The sequence below is a fragment of the Hydra vulgaris genome, chromosome 11 (genome assembly GCF_038396675.1).
Source record: "Hydra vulgaris chromosome 11, alternate assembly HydraT2T_AEP".
NCBI lineage: Eukaryota > Metazoa > Cnidaria > Hydrozoa > Anthoathecata > Hydridae > Hydra > Hydra vulgaris.
Window position 1 is genome coordinate 50,755,277 of NC_088930.1, and position 27,590 is coordinate 50,782,866.

Below are 27,590 nucleotides of genomic sequence, written 5' to 3' on the forward strand. Positions count from 1 at the left end.
CCACTTGTTTTTTGAAAATATCTCCAGATTTTGTTTTTTCTTGGTGACATTTTTGATCGTTGAAATGAGGCAAGAATATTTCTTTTCAATATGAACAATATGTGTCAAGTTGAATTCCACTGGTAAACTAATGAAATTAAGTCGAAAGTGCACCATTTTATACAAAAAGTTTTTGTATTTAAAATCTAATTAAAAATATTTAAAATCTAATTAAAAATTTAATTAAAAATTTAATTTGTTTTTGTCAAAAACAAATTAAATTTTTAATTAGATTTATTAAAATCACGGGGTCAAAATATTAATTAACTAAAAAAACAAATTATTAAGCATTTTGTAAATTATAATAATTTTTAATTTGGAAAATAATATAATATTTAAGTCTCGTTCTACTTCTCATGAGAATTTTCTATTTCTCGTTTCTCACAAGAAGTCCCATTTCTCACGAGAAACGAGAACGAGATGAATCGCTCATGGTTACTTAAAACTTTTTAACAAATGTATTTAATGTATTTTAAGTAATATAACATTTCAACTTTTATTTATTTTTGTTTATGCTTTAATATATCTTAAAAATTGATCTATTAAATAATTAAATTATTCTATTATTAAATTATTCTATTATTAAATTGTTCTATTATTAAATTATTTCTATACTTTATTAAAAAACTTTATGTGAATATCACAATCAAAGACATTTAAAATAACATTTAACTAAAAGATTTATTTTAGTTAAGTGTTATTTGGTTTTTATTTTAGTGTTGGGAAAATTTATATTGCTTAATACTAAAAGAAGTTTAGTTAAAAATTACATAAATTAAGTTGAGTTTGAATGTCATAAAGTTAAAAATTCAAGCAAAAGCAAAAATAAAGTTTCAAGCAAAAAAAGTTATTGATCTGATGCAAAAAAACTACAGTAAAGGAAATCACAATAAGCAAATTGTTATTTATGCTAGGAAATATATTTAGTTTTTCTCAAAATTAGGCTTACATTGTTGAATCCAATAAAACATTTGTTTAAAGAACAAAAGCATTAAAATGTAATTCTGTGAGTGAAGAATGGAGAAATATGGAACTATGATGCTCCTAAGTTACCTCTGGAAATTTAAACTTTTCAGAAATTTAAAATTTTTCGATTCAAAAAATAGCAAAAACTGATATCAAAAGCAACTCTTGCTCACAGATTGTGCAAAAAAGATTTCTGAGCACAACTCTCCTAATTACTTTTTTCTAAGTGTCTAATGATCTACATTTAGAGAGTTGAAACATGTGCTTCTTGAGTTAATAAAGGCTTAATCAACTTTAAAGAGTAAATTACCTAAATAAAATTTTGAAAAAAACGATGATTCCATGAAAAACCTTGACAAACCTGAGGAGATTCATACTAATGTTATAACTCATATGATAAACTCAATTTTGAAACTTTTCCAGGCTTTTAAGTCAAGGAGTATTAACTTTTCCAGGCTTTTAAGTCAAGGAGTATTAACTTTTCCAGGCTTTTAAGTCAAGGAGTTTTAACTTTTCCAGGCTTTTAAGTCAAGGAGTTTTAACTTTTCCAGGCTTTTAAGTCAAGGAGTATTAACTTTTCCAGGCTTTTAAGTCAAGGAGTTTTAAGTTTTAAGTGAAAATAGTGGTAAAAACTTTTTCCTTATTCAACAAAAAACTCTGACTGAACAAGGCAATAAGAAAGTTAACAACTTTAACTCGCTTATTTTTACATACAAAAACTATCTTATTGATTTAAATTTAAATACGTTTTTTTTATCTTTAATTTTAAAAACATTTATACATAAATTTATAAATAACTGACAATCGATAAAAATTTTAATAGCCAATGTCATATTAATTACAAAAAACTAACCAGAGAAAATAATAAGTAATTAATTACAAAAAACTGACCAGAGAAAATAATAAGTAATTTGTTATTCTTTATCATAACCAAAGCATCAAGACTGTTTTCATAACTGTTACCGGGCTGAGATCCAGGAATATGTTGGAGTACAGGAAGAACAACCTGTTAAGAAAAATTTTAAGTTATAATAACACAAAAATAAGAGTTAAACTTAAGTAAACTAAAATTTTACAAATAAAAATAAATTCTGGAATAGACATTTTTGTTTCAGTTTTCTGAATTATAATTTTTAACTTTATTTTAAATTATAAATGTTAGCTTTACTCTTTTATAAATTTGTTAAATTTAGTTCTATTAGTTCTTGATTAGTTCCCATTTCTATTAATCATGAATACAAACATTATAAAAAATTTTATTCCGCTTGTGTATGTGTGAAACAGGTTAAACACAATGAAAACATCGTATTTACGCATGAATTTTTTAGCTTGTGAAGTTATTCTATATTAAAATTTTTGTACTTTTAGTGAGGACATAGAGACAATAGAGAAGGATAGAAAGAGGATGGAGAAAGAAGGAAGAAGATTAGAAAAAGAAGCAAGGAAGAAAAAGAGTCTTTTTCAAAATGACATTTAGGAATAACGAGGAGTCTGAAATTTCACTTTATAGAGAAGATTTTTCTTTAAAAATTTACTAAGTATACAGAATAGAAAATTCTGTATTCAGATTAAAAAATTCAGTATACAGAATAGAAAATCTCTTATAATCACAGCTAAAAAAAATTTTATTTAATATGACTAAATAATAATTGTTATATGAGGTTATATGAGAAAAATCATTTTTCAAGCTCCAAACAAAGAAAATTCAACACTCCAAACAAAAAAATATTTGAGTTTTAAAAGTGTATAATAACTATAATGCAACAAATTTGATAAAAAATAACGCAACAAATAATGTAACAAATATGACAAAAATAGTCGAAGTATTATTTCTATAAACTTTATTCTATTTAATTCATAAAAAATAATAACATAATAAGGATAAAATAATAACGATAATAATAATAAAAAAAATTAAAACATCATTTAAAAAACATAAAATGACAAATGGTGTCATACCAAAATTGATTTTTTTTTAAAAAAAGGTATAAAAAAAAGCTTACAGCACTCATGATAAAACAACCAAAGAGTCCTTCCATTCCAACAACCTATCACATAAACCACATAAATTATAATAAATTATTTACTATTAAAATAAATTATTCCCTAACTCATTCAATCCATAAAAATATTAAAACTTACATAAATAAATAAACATGCATTTGCTAGTTTTAAAACGACTTACATGAAATGGTTCAAAACCTTTTCCTTTGAGAAATGTTTCTTCTAAAACCATTTGTGTTGCACCAACAATTTGGCTGATAATAATTAATGTAATTCCTAAAAAAAATTAACTCGAATTTCAAGTAAACGAAGGTTTGAATGTTTGATGTAAAAGCGAGATGTATAAGAGAAACATATAAGAGATGATCTTATTGAGTTTTACAAAATAACAACTGGGGTTGACAAAATATTGTGGTGCAAAGAGTTTTGTAAAACTTCTTTCAAAAAATCTAAGAGGTCATTCACTGAAATTTGAAAGAGAATTCGCAAAAACAAATCAGAAACATAATTTTCTTACAGAATAATACCTCATTGGAATGCATTACCAGAAAAAGTGGTGGTCTGCAAAGGCAGCTTTTAAAGCTAGACTGGATAAACATTTAACGGGTGTTAAAGAATGAACTTTAAACTTTATGCTCTGAAATAATAGTAGTTACAGAAGTTTGTATTTTTACTATTACTTCTGGATTGTTACAAAATACTTTTTTTTATATCCTAAAATAGCCTAACTCTAACCCAAACCCTATAGAAAAGGTGTGTAAACAGGAAGAAAATTTTAATAGTTCATAAACATTTACCTAATATTGTATGCCACTGAGATTCAGAATGACGAGGTTTTAATATACTTGCTAATCCGACCAACAACAGACCTAACTAAAAAAAAAATTAAAAACTGACCTGAGTCAAACATAAGTAATAACTCATTTAAAAAAAAATATGACCAAATTTTTTTATTTGTTCACTGTATTTTTTATTGTTTAATATAATAATGTATAACTTTTTGTTTGCAAAACAAACACTTTTTGTATTTTCATTATTACTTACGATCAATTTGCCAAAAAGTTTTTTTTTGTAATTTATTGCAAGTTTTAGTTATGTCACAATCATATACAGATTTTTAAATTTCAAAATTAAAAATTAAAAATTAAAAATAAAAACTAAAAGTTTTGCTTTTTGTTTTTGTAACACCAAAACTTTTAATTTTTTGCATCCCATTTTTACATTTTTACAAAAAGTAATTCATTTTGCCCATTTTAACCTAAAACCAAAAAGGAGGAAAAACACCAATGACTCCGGTAATCAAAAACACATAATTTATGCGATACATATTTTGATAATTTATGCAATAAATATTATCCAATTGTATTATGCAAAATATAGTTTGATAAAGTTAAATGCAAATTAAGTTGCAGAAGTGTTCTCTAGAGCTACTTTAAAAAATAATTAACAAGTGCTTATCAGAGTCTTGTTTTCCAGCCTGCTGGAAAGCGGCATCTGTTATTCCTATTTTCAAAAATTCTGGAGAGCAAACTGACTCTTCTAAGTACTGTCTCATTAGTCTTCTTCCTATCATAAGCAAGGTTTTTGAGTCTTCAATTAACAAACACATTATCTCTCGTCTTGAATCTAATAACTTATTTTCTGATTATCAATATGGATTTATATATATTCTGTAACTTCAGGGGTTCCGCTTTCTATGGCCCTATTCTTTTTTAAATTTACATTAACGATCTCCCAGTAATTCTCACATTTTAGTTAACCATGTTCACTGATGATACTACCATTTATTCTTGTCTTGATAAGAAGCCAACAATCTCTGATTGCTTGGAGAGGGCATTTGAGCTTGAAAAGCATCTTAATTCTGCTACATCATGGGGCTCTCAGTGGCAGGTGAACTTTAACTCAGATAAAACTCAATTTTTTTCAGCCAATCGTTATTGTATTAATCTAGATCTTCCTATATTTATGAAAGGTAATGTACTCGATGAGTCATCTACCCTTTGTCTTCTAGGATTAACTCTTACTTCCCATCTTTCTTGGAAACCATATATCAAATATATATATCTCTATAAATCATATATCTCCATAAATCTCACACCCGTCCTTGTATGGAATACAGTTGTCATATCTGGAGCGGATCAAATGATTTCCTTTTTCTTTTAGACAAGGTGCAAAAATGTAGACATAGTTGGTATGCTCTTGCAACCAACCTCCAACCATTATCACACCGTCATAATGTTGCTTCTCTTGCTCTTTTCTATAAACACTATAATGGGCACTGCTCTAAAGAGCTAGCGTACTCCATCTACCAAAACTCACAAAACTCATTCTTGTGTTACTTGTCATTCAACTGAGTCTCATCCTTTTACTGTGACTGTTCCTGAGTACTCCAAAAATTCTTATTCGTCTAGTTTTTTTCCTTGAACATCAGTTCTTTGGAATTCGCTCCCTTCATCTTGTTGTCCTGATTCATATAATATGCAATCTTTTAAGTTGTCTGTTAACTGTTATCTTGCACTATAAACTTTATCTTTTCTCTTCCAGTAACTTCCAACTTTAATAGTGGTTGTTTGCAGTCTTGTTGGAAGTGAATAATAAAACAGTCTTTAAAGTAAGTTTTATTTTCTTCTAACTTAAAAAGTACAATATCATGCAACTAGAATTCTTTGTTGAGAAACTTGACATATGACAATAGGTCTTAATATTACAGATCTTTAAACAACAGTTACTAAGATTATAGACCTTTAAAAGTACAGACCAGAAGAATGAAAGGATTTAGTTTAAGTATATAAAAAAAGTAAAGAAATACTCCTAAATTTTTTTTTGACCATAATTTCTAATATTCTTATTATAAGTCTTTTTGTGGAAGATGAAAGAGCAAGTTTTTCCTTCATTTTGGGTATGTTAACATAGGAATATAAGTATATAGATAATAAAATTTAAATATTTTTTGCAAAATTTTGATATGATAGGTATAGTTTTTTATATTTTTTTCTTTATTTATGGTAAATTTAAAAATTAAAAAGTACACATCGTCAGCTGAGAACCAAGAGGCTGTATGTCCACATTTCGTGTTTTTTCTGTTTATTATCAATAAATATTAAACAACCAATGGGGTATGTGCCTAATATATCTAATCTCAAGAATAATACAACTTATTAAAATATTTTAAAAATTAGTCAGACATTCTGGCAGAAAGTCTTCACAAATAAAATTTTAAAACTTGATTTTCTCGGAAACATAAAAATGGACATACTTGGTTCTTGGCTGACGAAATATTATTAAGTATTATACTAAAGTATAAAGTTAACATACTGTTAAAATTAACTTACCGTTGTAACAGCAATACCAAACCAATGAGATGCTTTCAGTTTGCGCTTTAAAAAAAATTTCTACAAACAGAATAATAAAAGCTTAAATCTAATACATTTAAATTCTTCTTAATAAAAATTTTACCTAATCCTAATAAATTATTTAATAATATATATTCCTCAGAAATATTCTATTCTTCAAACTATGAAACCGATTTAACATTGATTTATTAAAAAGGGAAATGAGCTTAAAGTACACTTGTTTAGTTAAATTGTACATAATGTACAACTGTGGTGTCTGCAATTTAAAACTGTGGCATCAACAACCCATTATACTTTATGCTTAATACAGTGATTACTGACAGCGTGTCTATAACCATAAGAAATAGTATACACTCACAGAAAATACTCCAGTAAAAACTATGATAGATCCACGAAGCATTTGCCAAACTGATGCATCAACATAAAGCAATCCGATACCTAAATAAAACAACTTTTATTTGCAAAGAAGATCTTAAAACTTAGTATATTGGGTTTAAACACTTATGCAGTGTTTCATTATAAAATTAGTTTTTAGCTGTTTCCTTGTCAGGTTGACATCTATGAGTTGAAGTCAAATACTTTTCCGATATATATATATATATATCTTACAATCTTTATATTGATGCAGCTCTGGGATCTTAGTCCAAAGGTGTTGTGGCTAATAAATAATGCCAGCTACATATCAGAAAGTAATACTGTAATACATATCAGAAAGTAATACTGTAATAGTTTTGGGAAAAAACCTTTTTTCCCAAAACTATTTATAGCTCATAAAAAAAAAGTTATCATAGTTTATTAATTTTATTACTTATTTACTTAAGGTCGGGGTTTGTAGAAAAGTCTAAGTTTAGCACAATTTGTTTACAAAGCATTCAAATGTAGTTTACAACTTTTTGAGCTTTTTTGAAGTTGAAAATAAGTTAATAAGAGTTTCTACAAACAATGTTAAGGGAGGATCATATTATAGACCACAAAATTTATTTAACAATCAATTTAATTGAATTTGTTATTTCAAACGTTTTCTATAATTTTAGCATCAAGTACATATTACTGATTAGTTTTAACAACTATAATTGAATAAAAAACATGTGATACCTGATAGAGTAGTTCCAATAAGATCACAGGCTGTCGGAAGAATAAATATCAAATTTTGAACAATTCTGAAAGCAGATAAAATATTATATGTAACCATTTTAATTAATTTTGGATAAAATTTAATCTACAAATATTTGCAATTTAATGCATATTTTTTAATAGGTATTTTATGTTACAAGATTTTTGAAAGTTTCAAATAAAATCAATAGAATAAAAGGAAATTTTACATTTAAACTATATGTACTGCTTTATTGAGATTTAAAAATAATATTAGCAACAGTTAAAAAAGTCAATGGGAAATGGGAAATTTTTGAGGTGTTTTGAATGGTGAAAAAAAAGCTTAGTTAGTTTAAATAAGCTTTTTTTTTATCTTTTTTTTTTTATTTTTTACTTTTTTATGAATTAGATAAATAAGCCATTTATTTATCTAATTCATAAGACTCATCACACAACTTACTTATAAACTTAAAGCTGACTGGGATTCATTTCATGATTTTTTTTAGCAACGGCCATTGGGCTGATGTCTTTCATTTCTCTGCTGATAATTATACCTCCTACATATTCTCCTTAAATCAATTTGTAACCTATTTAACTTTCTTTTTTATTTATTAAGTAAATTCTAGTTGTTTATTTCATCTTTTTTCACAAGCACAATTCTCTTGAAAGCAAACATCTTTTTATTATTTCAAGAATTCAATGTAAAAATATGCTGTCTGAAAATAATAATTCCAACATTCTCATTAAATCTTGTAATTTATCTCAGAAGTTAAGTTCTAGAGACTTGGCAAACCTTCAACAGTGTCATTACCAAATGTAAGTCTAACATTCCATCTCTAATATATGGGTCAGATCTTATTACCCAATAACAAGGCAGAATTATTTGCAAACAACTTTTTCTCTAATTTAATTCTTGAATCTAATGACCATACTCTCTCTGCCATTCCAGAGAAACAGGTAAATCTATTGTTAGACATCCAAATCATAGATGCTTTTGATGCTTAAGTTAATTCTTTCTCAAATTCTTCAGCTACTTGTGATCCAGACAACATTCCATTCATAGTTTTTCAAAAATGTTCTCCAGAACTCTCTTTAATACTCTCAAAACTACTTAACAGTGCTTGACTAAACTTTTTTTACCTGTCTGCTGGAAAATAACATCTCAATCCAATTTTAAAAAAACACCCTGACCCCTATAACTGTTGTCCTTCTCCTTATTATTAGCAAAGTTTTCAAGTCTTTAATTAAAAAATTTCAAATATCTCATTTTGAGTCTGATAATATGTTCTCTGACGATCAATACAACAGAAAGGTTTTATTGTGCATTAGATGTAGGATTGTAGGGTTTATTGTTCTTGACATATCAAAGGCTTTTGATTAAGTCTGGCATGTAGGTCTTTGCCATAAACTTGCTTCATATGCTTATCTGGGAAAGTTTATAAGATTATTAGATAATTTTTTTTTAAACACAGTATTAAAGTCATTTTCGAAAGCCAATACTCTTCTTCATTTCCAGTACTTTCTGGGGTATAACAAAGTTGTGCCCTAGGTCCCTACTGATGAACGGCAACCCTCTACCTGATCCCTCTTCTTTACACTTATTCTGATTATTTTTTGCTACTCACCTCTTGTTAACCTCTGTTGCAAAGTTAGCATATGTTAAGGTTACCTCTATAATTTCATAAAGGTATTTGTATATGTGCAAGCTGGCACTTTTGATTGGCCTGAATCCCACTACTGGGGCTTCAAATAGATTACGAAACCAACAAAATTTTTACAAACATAAATATTTAAAGAAACAAGTGCAAAATGAGACAATACCAATATTACTCAAAAATGGGTAACTAGAGTATTACTTTACAAGAAATAAAACAGAGATTTAATTATAACACAATTATTCAATATCATGCAACATCTTAAAGGTTCAGATTGATTCTTTCAGTAATTCTTTGAGTATTGTCTTCAAAAGGAAAAGTTTTTTCAACCAATATAAAAGCTATTTATTACTAGTTAGAGAGTTTTCTTATGTTGTAAAAAGAAATTTACCTAAACCATGTTTCACACCATAGCTGCACAAACTAACTGCTCATTCATGGGACCTTATATTAAATAATTAGGAAAGTGGTTTGGAAATTTTAATGAGCCATTAAGGAGGCAATAACAAAATAATAAATTCCATAAGTACATGACTTTTAAGAAAAACTCTTAATCTGTCAAGTTACCATTAATGAAAAGTGAATATCATCTGACCCAATCACTTGCAATGAATTGAAGTGCAAACTTTGTAATAAGGATACTCTATTATTTGCAATGATTTGAAGTGTAAACTTTGTAATGAGGACACTCTATGATTTTGTAATGAAAGATTAGATATTAAATATTGTCAAAAAATGTCTTGAAAAAGAATTGTCTGTATTAATGTTTTATATTTTTTGTTCTTCCAAAAAATGATATAACTACCTTTTTTATATCTATTTACAATAAACAAATTTTATTTAAATTATTAAGTATTATTATATCTGTTATTTTAATTTTTTGTGTTCAGATGAGTATTAAGTAAAGCCCTGCACACTAGCCCTGCACAGCGGACAAGGTATAAAGGCTTTCTTTTTTTTGTTGCTATATTTGATGTAAGTAATCTGCGGTGCTTGAACTAGACTGAGTAATGAAAACCCACAGAAAAATATGAAACATTTCTATTGAAAAAACTTTTTATATAAAGGATAAGTAATAAAAATATTAAAAAGTCAGATAAAAAAAAATCTTGCATAAAGTAAAGCCCTGCACAGTAGCCTTGCACGGTAGTGCTGCACAGTAACCCTGCGCAGTAGCTCTGCACAGTAGGCCTGCACAGCAGACTAGGTGTAAAGGTGCAAAGGCTTTTTTAGGCACACATAAACTGATTTACAAGTCTGGATGCAAATTATGCCACTACCAACTAAGCCAATATATACGTGCACATATGAATGCCAAACTAAGCTTGTCAAAGTAGCCTTTTTTGCAAGCTACCAGGTCAATTAAGTCTTTTTTTATTGACAACAACATTTTAGGACATAACAAACTTATTTTACGCATTTTAAAACACAATAAGTTTAAAATTTGTTTAATAATAAATATTGAACTTTAAAATATAAACAAAAATAAGAATATATTTGAAAATAAAAAATAAATAAAACTCTAAGTATTTTAAATAAAAAAGTTAGAATATATTGTTTTAAAAAACTATTTAAAAACTTGTTTTTTTTTTAGTTTGCTTTTAAAACATCTTTGCTTCCAACAAGGCAGCAAGCAACCACTAATAAAAGTTGGAAGTTAAAAAGGATGAATTTAAGTAGATGGCACAAGAGACGCTGGCTCTTTAGAGCAGTGCCCATTATAGTATTTGTAGAAAAGAGAAAGAGAAGCAACACTACGATGATGTGATAATGGTTAGAGGTTGGCTGCAAGAGCAGGTCCAACTATGTTTACAATGCGTTTTTGCACCTTGTCTAAAAGAAAAAGGGCATCATTAGAAGATCCGCCCCAGATAAGGCAACAGTATTATAGAGAATAGAATCCGAAGTAAGAAAGTGTCGAGCTTGATAAAGAGATGCAACCTTAGCAGATGCTAATTTTGCAACTGATTTGATATATGGTTTCCAAGAAAGATTGGAAGTAAGAGTTAGTCCTAGAAGATGAAGAGTAGATGACTCATCGAGTACATCACCGTTCATAAATATAGGGAGATCTAAATTATTGCGATAACAATTGGCTAAAAAAAATTGAGTTTTATCTGTGTTGAAGTTCACCAGCCACTGTGAGTCCCATGCTGTAGCAGTAGGAGATCCTTTTCAAGCTCACATACCCCCTCCAAGCAATCAGAGAGTGTTAGTTTCTTATCTCGACAAGAGTAAATGGTAGTATCATCAGCAAACAATGCCACCTTAGATGTGAGAATATCTGGAAGATCGTTAATGTAAATTAAAAAGAGTATAGGGCCAAGGATAGAACCTTGAGGAACCCCTGAAGTTAAAGAATAAGAAAAAGAGTGCTGTCCTTATTAAATAATTAAAACTTGTTTTAATTATTTAATAAGTTACAAAAGAAAAATCTGAATCTTTTAATAAGATAACATATCATAAAAATTAATGCTAACAAAACTGGTATTAAATTACAGTGCTGTACGCATATAGGTACAATGTTGGTTCAATATATGTACTATTATAGTATGTATTATTGTAATTTTTTTTAATGTACATATTGTTTTCTTTTTTTAATTATAATGTAAATATAATACAATACATAAAAAAAATAATATGTTTACCATCTTACATAACTTACATATATTTACTACCTTACATGTTTATTGTACACATTTATTTAATCTTTTTGGGAAAAATAAATTTTAAAAGCAATTTACCTAATTGATTACAATAGCACTAAACTCATTCAAAATTTAAATAGTTTTTCCTCTTGTACAACTTCTTACAAAGATCAAGCAATATAAATACAAAAGTGATTTAAACACAGCTATTAAGTTGCAAAGATACAACTAAAGTTCTTTTGGAAACTTGTCTTTTTAATGCTACTTATAAGCATGCTTAGGGTGAAAAAAATTAATTTAATATTTTGTATAACTTTATATTTATCAAATATAATAGATTATTTCTGTTGAAGTTAATAAACGCAAAGTTAGAAAAAAATCATATAAAAGAAATTTATTTTAAAAAAATCATAATTTTTTTAGGTCTGCTGAAGTCATAATGTGCTATAATTTGCAAAACAAATCTTTTTTACAGTTTGCTAACCAAATCTTGACACCTATTATTTTGAAATAATATATAAAAATTAAAATATATTTTAAAAACAAAGAAAGGTAGATATGCATCAAGACATCTATGAATAAATTATGTTTGAAACTAAATTGCACACAAAACAAAGAGATGTTTAGTAACTAAATAAATAAACATTCTCTGAAAATATAAATTTTACCAGCATGCACTTTGATCATTATTTAACATATTACTTTAATTATTAGAAAGTTGCAAAATTAATGTTACAAGATTGCAATATGCATCATAGAGTAGGAGCAATTGTTTAAATCACATGAACAAAAAATGTCACAAACAGAAGTTGCAAATTTGTCTGGTGGGTCTTTTTTTTTTTGCATGCCTTATGAACCATCTCAGATTCTGCTGAAACCTATTGATTTTGTACATATATATGAGAAAAGCATGTTTTGAAAATTTCAGCTCAATATCTAATAAATTTCTTGAGAAAACACAATTCAAAAAGTGGGCAATCATGCATAAAATTTTGCTCTTCAAGCAAAAATGTTGTTTGCTATCACCTTTAAGGAACTAATTTTTTTTTTTTTTTGCCATATAAATTTATTAAAGTTGTAAACCATAACACAAATACAAATAACAGGGGTAAGAAGAAGACATAATTGGTCTTATCACCAAGCCCCTTAGTCTATACCGAAAATTTAAAACAACAAAAATTAAAAAACGTAACACTATATATTATAAAACGCTTTTCTAAAGACTTAATAAAATAAAAATCATCGGTAAACTTTTTGTTTTTGTATTGGTTAAGAAAAATTAAAAAAAAAAAAGAAAAAAAGTACAAAGAAACTATATTACTTAAAAGCATGCAAGCAAATATGCATAATCCTGAATCTTTCCTTTTATACCAGCATATTCCTTGAAATATGTGAATGATTCTTATAAACCATAATTATATATATATATATATATATATATATATATATATATATATATATATATATATATATATATATATATATTTAAAAAAATACGAATTTAAGCAATAACAAATGGCACAATCCTTTTCTAAGATCGTCAAGCCCATAATGACAAACCTCTAATTGTTGGGTAAGGTTAACAATAGCAATCATTAAAACTTCAGAAAAAGCTGAGCGCTATGTCGTTCATCAGTAGTTTTTGCTTCAATTTATTCTTAAACTCATTAAGCGTAGAAATTGTTTTAAGTTCATTAGTTAATATTTCCATTTTGGCCGTCTAGTAGAAATTGAAAATTCGATCGCCGCAAAATAACTTTTGGGTTGAATATAACTGTTATTTGAAAATCTAGTGAGATACTTATTCTGATTTATTTTGAATAATGGGTAAATATTTTAGGATATATATTTTTATTAATTTTGAAATATAAGAATATAATAAATATAAGAATTTGATAGACATTTAATTGATAAACATTCATTATATTTGAATTAACAAACAATGCTTGGGAGTGTGTATAATGGCCCACATTGGAAATGATTCTGATTGCATGCTTTTGTTTATTAAATAGTTTTTTTATTTTATTTTTAGTTGTACTGCACCAAGCAATGTTTGCATAATTAAAATGGCAATGAATGAAATATAAAAGCTTTAAGCAAGTTGGATTTAAAAACAGCTTAGCTCTGCATAGCAGACCTATGTTCCTTGAGATTGTATTTTCAAAATATTGAAAGTGATTTCTCCACGCCACATTTTCATCAAGAAGCACGCCAAGAAATTAAAAAGTGGTTTCCCTTTTTATGTCCTAATTGGCAATACAAAGTTTTGGAAGTTTCAAAGGAATTTTATCTCGGTCATGAAAACGATGGAAAAAAGTATATTTTGATTTGGTAACATTTAGAGATAATTTATTTGCATTAAACCATTCATTAACATTTAATAGCTCTTTGATTTTTTTTTTTTTGTTAATTCACCTCCCCAAGGCCGAGAAGGCCACTACAGAAGAGGAGGCTACTTAATTGTGGTTATAACCCTCTCTCAACTCTATAACTCCGAAACATAAACCTTGATGAGCAAGATCTCTGCGCGGAGAAACAAGTTGAGTGCAATACTACCAGGGATGTGGTGGGGATCGAACTTGAAACCTCTCGCTTATGAAGCAAGCGCTCTACCACTACACCACTACCGCATATATGTTTACTGACTTAAACAGAATATTTATATCATTATGTGCATAAAATAGATTTGTGTCATATGCAAATAAAATTGTATCTACTTCAGTACAAGCTTTGCTTGTACTGAAGTAGATACAATTTTATTATTTTTACCAGGAATGTTTATTAAACAAAAAATCGGAATTGATTTCTAAATGCAGGCACAAAAATAAGCTTTTCCTAAAAAACTATAAAAATAATTGAGCTCAAATAATAGTTACATTAAATCCCCCCTTTTAAAAAACATTTTTTAAAAAAAAAGCAGAAGTAATCAATTCTAAAGAATTTTTTTTATAATAGTGTCAGCATATTCCACAAATGTGTGAAAATTTACAGTAGTTAAGACATTTTTATAGTAGTTAAGACTTCCTGTAATTTAATTTTTGGTATAAATTGAAGTTTTATTAATTTGATCATTCATTTCTAATGAGTCTTTATTGATGAAACACAGTGTTAAATAAAAAAAATTTTGTAAAGTGATTTTTGACAAGTTGATATACACACATATATATATATATATATATATATATATATATATATATATATATATATATATATATATATATATATATATATATATATGTATGTATATGTATATATATATTTGCATATATATGTATATATATATATATATATGCATATATATTTATATATATATATACATATAGAACCCTTATATGTTGTCCGAAAGTTTTTTCCATATTTTGTTGACAAAAAGTAAAAATTAAAATGCAAGACCGGAATTATTTCTTTTATTAATTGATAGACTGCCTGCCCCAACCAAACCCTCAGTCAATGTAGCAGCACTCCCATGCGGGTCAGGCTAAAAGATAGTAGTTGTAGCAGCACTCCCTTGCGGGTCAGGCTATTTGTCAGTCGATGTAGCAGCACTCCCTTGCAAGTCAGGCTATTTGTCAGTCGATGTAGCAGCACTCCCTTGTGAGTTAGGCTATAAGATAGTCGATATAGCAACACTCCGCGCATAATTTACAGTAAAAAAAATAAAAATAACAACATTTTATTAAAAAAATTAAAAATAAAAACATTTTATTAAAAAAAAATAAAAATTAAAACATTGTTTATATTGTTAAAAACATTCAGAATGTTTTTAAAAACATTCTGGTCAATTAAATTTGCGTTTTTGTGGTTTTTTTAAAAAACGATTTATTTGTAATTAAATTAATCGTTTTTACTTTCGTCCAACACGCAAATGTTGGACGAAAGTTAAAAGTAATTAAAAGTGACATATGTGTTGGCGTAAGAATCACTTTTTTCCTTCCGCTCTTCCCAAAGACAACAAACTATAGATCTATATGTATATATATATATATATATATATATATATATATATATATATATATATATATATATATATATATATTTTGTTATTTCACCTCCCCAAGGCCCAGAAGGCCACTACAAATGAGGAGGCTACTTAATTGTGGTCATAACCCTCTCTCAACTCTATAACTTCGAAACACAAACCTTGACGAACAAGGCCGCTGCGCGGAGAAACAAGTTGAGCGCGGTACTACCAAGGACGTGGTGGGGATTGAACTCGGAATATATATATATATATACACATATATATATAGTGCGGTAGTGGTGTAGTGGTAGAGCGTTCGCTTATGAAGCGAACGCTCTACCACTACACCACTACCGCACTATATATATATGTGTATATATATATATATATATATATATATATATATATATATATATATATATATATATATATATATATATATATATATATATATGTATATATATATGTATATATATATATATATATATATATAATTATACTAATTTTATTATAATTTTTGTAAAAAGTATAATCTTTTTAAAACTATTTTTTATAACATGTTTGATCTATATCAATAGACATCATCAATGGTAAAATGGTTTACAAATCTGCATATTTAAGGGGTTACTTAGCTGTAATTAAAATTTGTATATGCATTTATTAAAAAGGTTTCTGTTGATACATGATAATTAAATACAAATATAAAATACAAATAATAAATTTCCTGTTTTAAATAATAAATTCTTCTTCCTTAAAGCAGAAAATGAAGTTTTATGGTTGCATTAACACATTTAAATCTATGATATCGCAAAATCTTAATGTTTTTTTGTAAATAAAAAGGAAACAGTTATTTTTTTTAAGAATTGAGATTCTTTAAGAATTTAAGATTGTAAAACCATTCAAACACTCCTTCAAAGTTAAAATTAAATTTTTAATTTTCAAAATCTTATTTATTTAAAGTTTTTTAATAAAAAAAAAAAATTATGTAACTATCTATTTCTTTAAACAAAAATTAATTAATTTCACAAATGTGGTCAAACATGTTTTCTTACAATTAACTTAATCTTAATTATCCACATAAAAAATATAAAAAAACAATTTATAAACAATAAATATTCCAATGGATAAAAGCTTTTGCTTTATGTAAATTGCTGAATGTCTAGGTGAAGTCACCATTTTGTTTGTAAAGTGCATGCTGCGTAATGCTTCTTAACATAGCCTGAATTTAAGTAGCAACATAAGTTGTGTTTAAAATGTTTAAAATGTGTACTTTAAGACATTTAATTACTGGGTAAAACAAATCGTTTTTAAAAATTCATTCACAGTAGGGGCTTTTCAAATACATAACTATTAAAAAAATTGCATTTTTTTTTTGAGAGGGGGGGGGGGGGATTTCATCACTGGTAATGCTTAAACTATCACTGGATACAGCACTGGATAATGTCTAATAATATGTAACATGTTTTAGAAAAGTTTTAAAAGAATATACTTTTTATTTTATATATATTTGTTATAGTAACAATAAAATGTGTATCTAATCTATACAAATACTTTTTAAATCTAGATACCTATTTCTTTTTCTGTTTAGCTTTATTACATTAGTACTATCTTGGTCAATAAGCAGCTAATGCAAAAGTAAAAAAATTTAAAATTAAAACCTGAAAAAGTTTAAAAAGATTACAACCAAAATTTAACAATACAATATGACTTAATAGTTTAATAATATAATAGATAATATAATAACTCTTAAGTAAACATCAAATTAGAAATTATATCTATATTGTTAATAATAATCATTATTATAACAACAACAATAATATTAACAATAATAATAATAATAATTAAAAATAACTAGAAGTAAGCAACCTATAATATGGGTTGATTATATTTTATTATATTAAATCATTAATGGCAGTTAAACTTCAATTAGAATCAATTAGAATCAGTTATATGAAAATTTAATAGTATTTGATTTGTAAAAATAATGTAGCGACTGATTAAAACTTAAATAAACAAATCTGATAATAATCTAATAAATAGAAGTTAAAAAAACAAATAACAATTTATTTGTTAATATTTATAATAATTATTTAATAATTATTATAAATATTATAATAAATATATTTCAAAAATACATTTTATAAACTATAAAAATTCATTACATTATACATTTAAACATGCTTATTGAAAACTATAAATTAGGAACATTTGAAATAACATTTTTAATGTTCTTAATTTATAGTTTTCAATAAATATAAATACAAGCTTCTCAGTTTGTTTCAATTATTTCTGATGTCAGGAAGACACTGTCCTTAAATTTTTACATATGCATCAACAGCATATTGCCAAAATAGTTTTTTGCCATATAATATTTAACAGAAGTTTTGTCTTAATTAAAGTCTATAATTGTAAAACTGAGATAATGTAACATGATTTGTAACCAGTGTTGCATGTTCAGGGTAGTGGTATTTTACTTTACCAGTCATTTTTAAATTCTTATAAATCTACTTGTGTTGCAAGTCAAAGCACTTGTTTAGCTAGTTTATTGTCTTTAAGTTTAAGATCTAAACACTAAGTAAGCTACAGGACTTGCTTGTAAGTAAGCTACAGGACTTGCTTGTAAGTAAGCTACAGGACTTGCTTGTAAGTAAGCTACAGGACTTGCTTGTAAGTAAGCTACAGGACTTGCTTGTAAGTAAGCTACAGGACTTGCTTAGCTAGTTTCACCACCATGTCTATGCATTATAACAATAATAACTATTTAATATATTTTACAACAGCAAGGATAGTAAGAAAAACTAGGTTTTAATTAGCAACATTGGATATATTAACATTGTTTGTATAACATTTGTTAAATCAGATACTTTGTAAAGAATGTTCATTGACTTTAAAAAACTAACTATTTAATAATCTAGTTTTTATAAAAGCAAAGCATTTATAAACCTGTTTATGTTATCTAAGGACTTCTGGCAATGACAAGTCTTATTTAGGTGTTAAAATTTTCTGGGGGTCAGGGTTGGAGTCAAATACATTTGATCAAATACAAATACATTAATTCTAGATATCCAAATAGAAATATATTTAATTGGCATTTTCCAAGTACAATTATAAATACAAATATTTGAAAAAAAATTTACTAAATAGAAGAATGAAAACAAGTCTTTTAACAAATATCTCTTAAAAACAAAAAATGTGTTAAAAATGAAAATGAACAACGAACCAGTGGTATTTCCAAAAAAAACCCTGGTTAACTTAGTTTATGAAATTGCAAATACATTTCAATCAAATATAAATACAAAATACAAACATTTAAAAGAATTTTAATCAAATACGATATGAATACAAATACACCAAATTAGCAAAACAAAATAAAAAACGTTGTAACATACAATAGTACCAAAATCTAGCCCGACAATAGTAACAGCTTTAGCCAAGTAACATAACATATCACGGACTCAGAGCTAAAATTTTATTTCAAAAAAGGTATTTTACAGTTCCATCAAAAGAGAAATATCTATATTTATAATCTAATGTAAGCTATTTTTCAGTTCCTTTAAATACTACCATTTCACTTTTAACACAGTTCAAAATTTCTTGAAATGATTATGTACAAGCTTTTAGTTCTTCCTGTTGCTGAAGTTCTATGTAATATAATTTTTGCTAACTATTCAGCTTTATATATATATATATATATATATATATATATATATATATATATATATATATATATATATATATATATATATATATATATATATATATATATATATATATATATATATATATATATATATATATATATATATATATATATATATATAAATTATGTTAGTGTATTTTACAAATAGAGTGCTCAACGTTCTTAAAGAACAGAGCAATAATAAATTAGTAAAAAACACATATCTAACTTTTATCTTCTACTTTAAGTTTCACTATTGCTGGATCATCAGGAAGAGTTACTAAATCTCAAAAAAAATTCAATTTTTAGAAAAACATATTTTACAGGAAGTTATAAATTATTATAAAAAAAATTTTGATTACTATATTTTTTTGTTAACGGGAAGTTACAGAAAGTAATTATTAAATAATTTTCTTTGGAATGGGGATAGTTTATTTTGGTCATTTGTTTTTATAATTTTTTAAGAGGTATTTATTTTCATGCCTACATTTAGAAATTAATCCAGATTTTTTATTTAATAAATTTTCTTGATTTAAATGAGTAATTATTTCAAATTTTTCTTGCAAACATAGCATACATTTTTTGGAAATGTTATTATAGGCAGGGGCAGACTTTAGAATAGACCATTGTGAATTAAAATTTTTTTTTTTTTCTTTTAAATCCCAAATATATTTTGACAGCATAGTCTCTTTTGAATATTTTTTGTGTTTAAAACGATTGTTTGTGGTTAGCATAACATTTTTTCCATTCCCCCTCGGTTAAGCCAATATATTGTTTATCAGGGTTATTTTGTGAGGAAACAATGCACTTGTAAATTACATTTTTCGAAAGGCATTTTCCATTTAGAGGGCAATCTATTTTTTGTTTACAATTACAATAATCAGTGTTTTTTTATATGTTCATTTTTATTATTAACGCGTAGTTGTGGCCTTTTATAAATTAATAACTTTCTAAATTTTTTAAAATTTAGAAAGAATCATAACAGGCCACAACTACGCGTTAATTAATAAAAATGAACAATCTATGTTCATTTTTATTAATTAATGCGTAATTTATTTTGTGTTAATTAATTTTATTAATTAACAAAAAAATATAGCAATCAAAATTTTTTTTATAATAATTTATAACTTCCTGTAAAAAATGTTTTTTTAAAAATTGAATTTTTTTTGAGATTTAGTAACTCTTCCTGATGATCCAGCAATGGGGAAAATTAAAAAGTAGAAGATAAAAGTTAGATAAGCGTTTTTTACTAATTTATATATATATATATATATATATATATATATATATATATATATATATATATATATATATATATACCAGGGTCTATTCTAGGAAAAAAATTTGGGCAGCGGTACCCCTATCCCGGCAAAATTTAGCAGAAAATCAGCATTTTTTTGCAAAAAAAACAAACAATATTTGCATGCATGCCTTATCAGCTTCATTTTTATTCAGATTTTTAAAAAGGTTATCTGACAGTTCATAATCTAGTTTAAAGTTATATGGATTATGTATACAGCATAGTAAAACAGGAATATTAACTCTTATTTCAGCAACTTTCTTAGAGACAAAAGCAAATAGTTTTTTATCTGTGTTAGTATTTTTTTCTCTAAGGTTTTGTGATAAAAAATAAAATAAGTGCATCAGATTTTATCAGATCATAGTAATCTATTTCCCAGTGCCATAACATACAACTCTAAAACATCAAGATCACAAATGCTTTTAATTTCATCCACTTTTAAAATCAAATTTGTATTGAATATGTTTTATTATTCAATATGTAATGGCAATGGAAAAGTTGGTTGCCTATATTTTTCATAACTGATGCACCATCAGTAACACCTAAAGATATCATTACTCAAATTCAAGTCGAATTCATTTAAGTTGTGAATAACACATGTACCTTCTAGTTACACATAATGTTTACTTATCAAGAAAAATCTTTAAAAATCAACAATATTTTTTGATTTCAATGAAAAAATTTTGGTTGAAAAATCTTTGTGCTCTTAATGTTACTAAAAAACACGAAGTTTAACTGAGCTCTGTTTGCACTCCCTGATTTGTCTTCATTCTCTAATCAAAAAAAGTTTCCAAATTCGAAATGACTTTTTTTTCCAGACAATATTGTAAATGGAGCTCAGGCTGTTGTACTAATGCTGCACCAAATCAGAGTGACAACAGTACATAAACTAGTATTGTATGAAAATAAAAATTAATCCTCATCTTTTATCAAAAAATTCTTTATATTTTAAAAACACAAAATTTTTGAGTTAACCATTACAACCCAATGATTATGACTCTTTTATTATTCTTATTATATTATTATAATTTTATTATTATATAATTATATTTATTATATTATTATAACCCAATTATTATAACTCTTCTATTATTTTCTCAATTGCTAAATTTATTAATTCCTTATTAATTACCAACCCTTTTTTTTATAACTTAAAAGTTGTAATCAATAAAGAACATCTTATTCATGTCAAATATTCAAATTATGTGTTCTTGCACTTAGCTTACAAGTAGCTTTTAGGCACCTCATAAAAACTTGAATAGATTTATCATAATCATGTATTTAGAAAAAAAAATTATTCTTTTAAAAGATAATTTACCTGCATTTTTAATAATTGTGCATCTTTTCTACTTGAATAACAGAAACCCAGGAGACAAAGTGCTTCTCCTGCAAACATTATTAAAGTTTGAAACCAAGGATGTTCAAATTTTCTAAGTTTTGTTTTATGAAGGTCATCTATACCATATGATCTAAAAATTTAAAATTTAAAAAAATTAAAAAAGGTGTAAAACTTATATTTAAAAATCTACAAAAAAATAGATAAAAAGTAAAATAATAAAGAATAAATAAAAAAAATGAATGAATAAAGAATAAAGAAAAATGATTTTTAATTTCTTTTTAGAAAAAAAAACTTTATATTTGCATCTCTTTTTCTTTTTTACATATACTAACATGGTCGCTACTCAAAGGAGCTATCGACTCCATCAACCAAATCTCATTCTCGCTTGATTCATCATTCAGTAAAGTCACATTCTTTTACAGTCCCTGTGTGCTCGAAAGACTTTTTGTCTAGTTTTTTTTTCTAGCTTTTTGTCCAACTTTTTGTCTAGCTTTTTCCCCGCACTAGTGTGTCTTGTAAGCGCATCATGTATGTTTTGTCTGTGCATTATGCGTGTCTTGAAAAAGCATCCAGTCAAGGACAAACCCAGAGTTTATTTGGGGATATTGTTTTTGTTTCCCAGCAAAGTGGGAGGGGGGATATTCTTGAGGTAACCTCCCCTCCCTCACCTTCAAAGTTGAAACTGGTGCCGCGACAATGACTTTTAAAAATCACTTTGTTTAGGGTCACCTTGTTTAGTTTTATTTGAAATAAGGAGTTGATTTAAAATAGTGTCTCATTGTAAAATACATTTCTTTGAATACATGAATTTAGCGGTGGATGTAAGTGCATGGTACTTTATTTACGTTAAGAAAACTAATTTATTTTATGTAAGTTTTTAATTAACGTTCAAGTTGCAAATATTATGCTATTTGTAAATATTTATTGAATATTGTTTAAAGTATATTAAATATTTAGCAACTATATATAAATAACTTTAAATTTAGTTGTTATTAATTGTTTAAAATACTTTAAACAATTTCTAATCAATATTTACGAATATTTGCAAAATTAAAATAATAGTAATTACACTTATTAAACCATTATGTCTTGTTTTTGAATAGGTATTGTCTATGTAAAAAAAAAAAAAACTATTCACATACAAAACATAAAGGTTTAATAAACGTAACTACTATAATTTTAATTTTCAATTAAATTTAAATATTAACAATTCTGTTGATTTAAAATAAATTAAAATTATGTACATTAAATAAGTTACATTTATTATCATCAGTTACATTTACCATGGATTTTTTTAAACATAAAAGACATTTAAGTTTAAGAATAACTAAAACTTAATAAAGTTACAGGCCTCATTTTAAAAAATGCCTTTAAATAGAGTTTTGTAATAAGTTTAAATTCATTTTTTCAAATCTAACATTTGGTTAATAACCAAACTAAAATTTTAAACTTTTAAAGGGTGAAGCCATGTAATTACTTTTTAATCCACTTTATTGTCCTGAAGAAAAAATGAACTAGCTAGAATAAACAAAAAATTAGTTATCTCTTAATGGTTTGAAGCCAAAACCTTTTTTTGTATTTTTAATAAAAAAGCAAAAGTAAAGCAACAACAAAATTTTTTGGGCATTTTCATCATTTGGCAGCGGCACAAAAACTGGTCTGGGTTCATCCCTGTCAGTGCATCCAGTGTATTTTGTCAGTGCATCCTGTGAGTTTTAAAATAATTTAATAAATTTTAAAGCAGTAGATAAGTAAAGCATCTGCAGTTTTTAAAACTCAATTTTATAAAAATGCAGATCATTATTACTATATTGTATGCTGTTATATATTATTATATATATATATATATATATATATATATATATATATATATATATATATATATATATATATATATATATATATATATATATATATATATATACCATAACGCAGATCATTATTATTATATTGTGATCATTATTAGAGATGTGACAAATAGCGATTTTGCTGAATAACATGATTTTGCTGAATAACATGATAAATTAGATCCGGTAGTGGTATAGTGGTAGAGCGCTCACTTCATAAGCGATAGGTTCCTAGTTCGATCCACATCACATCCCTGGTAGTACTGTGCTCAACTTGTTTCTCCGCACAGCGTCCTTGTTTGTCAAGGTTCGTGTTTTGGAGTTATAGGGTTGAGAAAGGGCCCTGTAGTGCCCTTCTAGGCCTTGGGGAGGTGAATTATTTTATTTTAATCTAGTTTAAAGTTATATTTTTTGCTATCATCAAATAATGAAATTGTTTATTATAACTTACCACCTAGAGATTTTAAATATCAAATATTAAAATTAAAATCCATTATATGATCCAAATATCCAATTATAAAATCCAATTTTATGTTTTTTTTTTTTTTTGTTTTGTTACAATCTGGTATTCAGCCAAATAGTTTGCAATTTTAAGCCAAATACCGAATATTAAAAAAAGTAGCGAAATAGACTGAATACTAAATAGTCACCTTATATTTGCTTGACATTCATATCACTCCAGCTTCTGTATCTAAAGTGATTTCCTGCCTAGACTCTTCTACAGCTTGTGGCCCGGACAACATACCTGTTATTGTATTGCAGAATGTTCTCCGGAGCTGTTGTCTATACTCTCAAAACTATTCAACAAGTGCTTATCAGAGTCTTGTTTTCCATCCTGCTGGAAAGCGGCATCTGTTATCCATATCTTCAAAAATTCTGGAAAGCGATCTGATTCGTCTAGCTACCGTCACATTAGTCTACTTCCTATCATAAGCAAGGTTTTTGATTCTTTAATTAACAAACATTTAATTTCTCATCTTGAATCTAATAACTTTAATATGGATTTCTGACCATCAATATGGATTTTGATCTTCTCGTTCTACAGCTGATTTGCTAACAGTAATAAATGATAGGTTTTATCATGCATTAGATAAAGGTGGAGAGGTTAAGGCCATCGCTCTTGACATTTCAAAAGCTTTTGATAAAGTTTGGCATGCTGGTCTTCTCCATAAGCTTTCTTCTTATGGTGTATCCGGCAACATCTTTAAAAGTTGTCCTCGATGGACAGCACTCTTCGTCTTATTCTGTAACTTCAGGGGTTCCTCAAGGTTCTATCCTTGGCCCAATACTCTTTTTAATTTACATTAACGATCTTCCAGATATTCTCACATCTAAGGTGGCATTGGTTGCTGATGATACTACCATTTATTGTTGTCGTGATAAGAAACCAACACCCTCTGATTGCTTGGAGGGGGCATTTAAGCTTGAAAAGGATCTCACTTCTGCTACAGCATGGAGCTCACAGTGGCTGGTGAACTTCAGTACAGACAAAACTCTATTTTTTTCAGCCAATCCTTATTGGAATAATTTAGATCTTCCTATATTTATGAAGGGTGATGAACTCGATGAGTCACCTACTCTTCATCTTCTAGGATTAACTCTTACTTCCAATTTTTCTTGGAAACCATATATTAAATCCGTTTCAAAATTAGCATCTGCTAAGGTTGCATCTCTTTATCGAGCTCATCACTTTCTTTCTTCGGATTCTATTCTCTATCTCTATAAATCTCAAATCCGGCCTTGTATGGAATACTGTTGCCATATCTGGGGCGGTTCTTCTAATGATGCCCTTTCTCTTTTAGACAAGGTGCAAAAACACATTGTAAACATAGTTGGACCTGCTCTTGCAGCCAATCTCCAACCATTATCACATCATCGCAGTGTTGCTTCTCTTTCTCTTTTCTACAAATATTATAATGGGCACTGCTCTAAAGAGCTAGCATCTCTTGTGCCATCTACTAAAATTCATTCTCGTGTTACTCGTCATTCAATTAAGTCTCATCCTTTTTCTGCGACTGTTCCTAAGTGCTCCAAAAACGCTTATTCGTCTAGTTTTTTTCCTCGAACATCAGCTCTTTGAAATTCGCTTCCTTCATCGTGCTTTTCTGATTCTTATAATTTGCAATCCTTTAAGCTGTCTGTCAATCATTATCTTGCCCTACAATCTCTATCTTTTCTCTTTCAGTAACTTCCAACTTTAATTAGTGGCTGCTTGCAGCCTTGTTATAAGCGAAGATATTAAAAAATAAAAAAGTTTGTAACATCTCTAATCATTATCTCTTTTATCTGGATTCATTTTTTTTATTATCTCCGCCAGTTAGATTCTTGTGATCTTAATCTCAGATTTAAAACTTGATAAAATTTTGAGAGGGGTAACTATTTTGGGTGTTTTTGTTCCCAGACTCTAATCACCACAATTTTTTGCAAAATATTTCTCTTCTATTCGCATATCCATACAGTTTTTTTAGAAAATAAAATAAAATAAAAAAGTGGAGAAAAAAAATTACCGCATGTATTTCAGTACATACATCAACTGATATAGGATCAGTTGATGCATATACTGAAGCCCCTGGCAGTTTCCTTTTTCAGTATGATGTCAGAGTTCCAATCCTTTTATATCCTTTTATGTGTATCCTTTGTGAATATGTGAGTTTTCTTGTATCTTTTTATGTGTGTTTTTGTGTTTGTGGGTATGCAGAGCTGTGGCTAGGCTACCGGACACACCCAGATTGGGGGGGGGGGGGGGTGGAGGCAAGCAATTTAAGGGGGCCTATTTGAAAATTTAGGGGCCCTTTACGGAGAAAATTTAGGAGCAAATTTGAGATTTTTTTTTTGTGCTAGTACCTAGAGGAAAAATTGTCTGATTTTGAGGGAAACCTCCAACCCAGGAGCCATGCCACTGTGTGTATACATATGTGTGTATGTTTGTTTGCGTTGCACATAAACATACACTTAGAATAGTGAGTTTCTTACACATATAATTTTATACACTAGAGCAAATTTAATTTAACATTTCTATTGCTTTATTCAAATATACCAATAATCAACTCACGTGCATTGATTTTGTGCTTTCTTTGATAGTGTGTTTATTGAACCTGTTAGAAGCATGCCAACAGCAAGTAAAATTTGGTACAAACTAAGTTTCTCATTCATCTTTATTGTGTATAAAAAAAAATATGATATATAAAAATACGTAAACTATGTTGTGCAACACATGCAACATATAATATAAACAAAGTTACAGTCCAAACCATAAGCATTTTAAGACTTTTTTCATACAGAATTCCTATACAAACATTTGGATTGATTGTGAGTAGATCAAAGTTCTAAAATGCAATTTGGTTGTATCAATAATTCAATTATGTTGTAAAATTAATAAAACATTTATGCAAAGTTTGATAGATAGTGGAGAAAAATAAAATTCTGAAAAAATAAATGTGTGTAATGAGCAGTCACGATATTCAATTTTTTTAACCTCACTTTTCAGAAAAATTATATACATTTTCATTTTCAAATAAATATTTACTAAAAAGAATATGGGCTATAGTATTATAGAAGATATATACATCTTTAGTATGGATCGATATCAACTATAATAGTTTTCTAGAAATTAGAAGAAATTAGTACAAAATCACTTAACAAAATTTTTTTCAATTTTACACTGTGTTTCATCAATAAAGACTCATCAGAAACGAATGATCAAATTA

General features: G+C 27.1%; 1 protein-coding gene across 1 annotated transcript in view; it reads right to left on the bottom strand.

Moving 5' to 3' along the window:
• Window positions 1-27,047, bottom strand: part of LOC100202425 (solute carrier family 35 member F6) — a 36,146-nt gene extending 9,099 nt beyond the window's left edge. Inside the window, exons 1-10 of the mRNA XM_065809112.1 lie at window positions 26,936-27,047; window positions 22,016-22,166; window positions 17,287-17,342; window positions 7,458-7,522; window positions 6,721-6,800; window positions 6,342-6,401; window positions 3,807-3,882; window positions 3,191-3,285; window positions 3,009-3,053; window positions 1,897-2,011 (exon numbers count right to left, since the gene is read on the bottom strand). Coding sequence (XP_065665184.1) covers window positions 1,897-2,011; window positions 3,009-3,053; window positions 3,191-3,285; window positions 3,807-3,882; window positions 6,342-6,401; window positions 6,721-6,800; window positions 7,458-7,522; window positions 17,287-17,342; window positions 22,016-22,166; window positions 26,936-27,036 — 844 coding nt within the window. The 5' untranslated portion in view covers window positions 27,037-27,047. The remainder of the gene's footprint in view (window positions 1-1,896; window positions 2,012-3,008; window positions 3,054-3,190; window positions 3,286-3,806; window positions 3,883-6,341; window positions 6,402-6,720; window positions 6,801-7,457; window positions 7,523-17,286; window positions 17,343-22,015; window positions 22,167-26,935) is intronic.
• Between the last annotated feature and the right edge of the window lie 543 nt (window positions 27,048-27,590).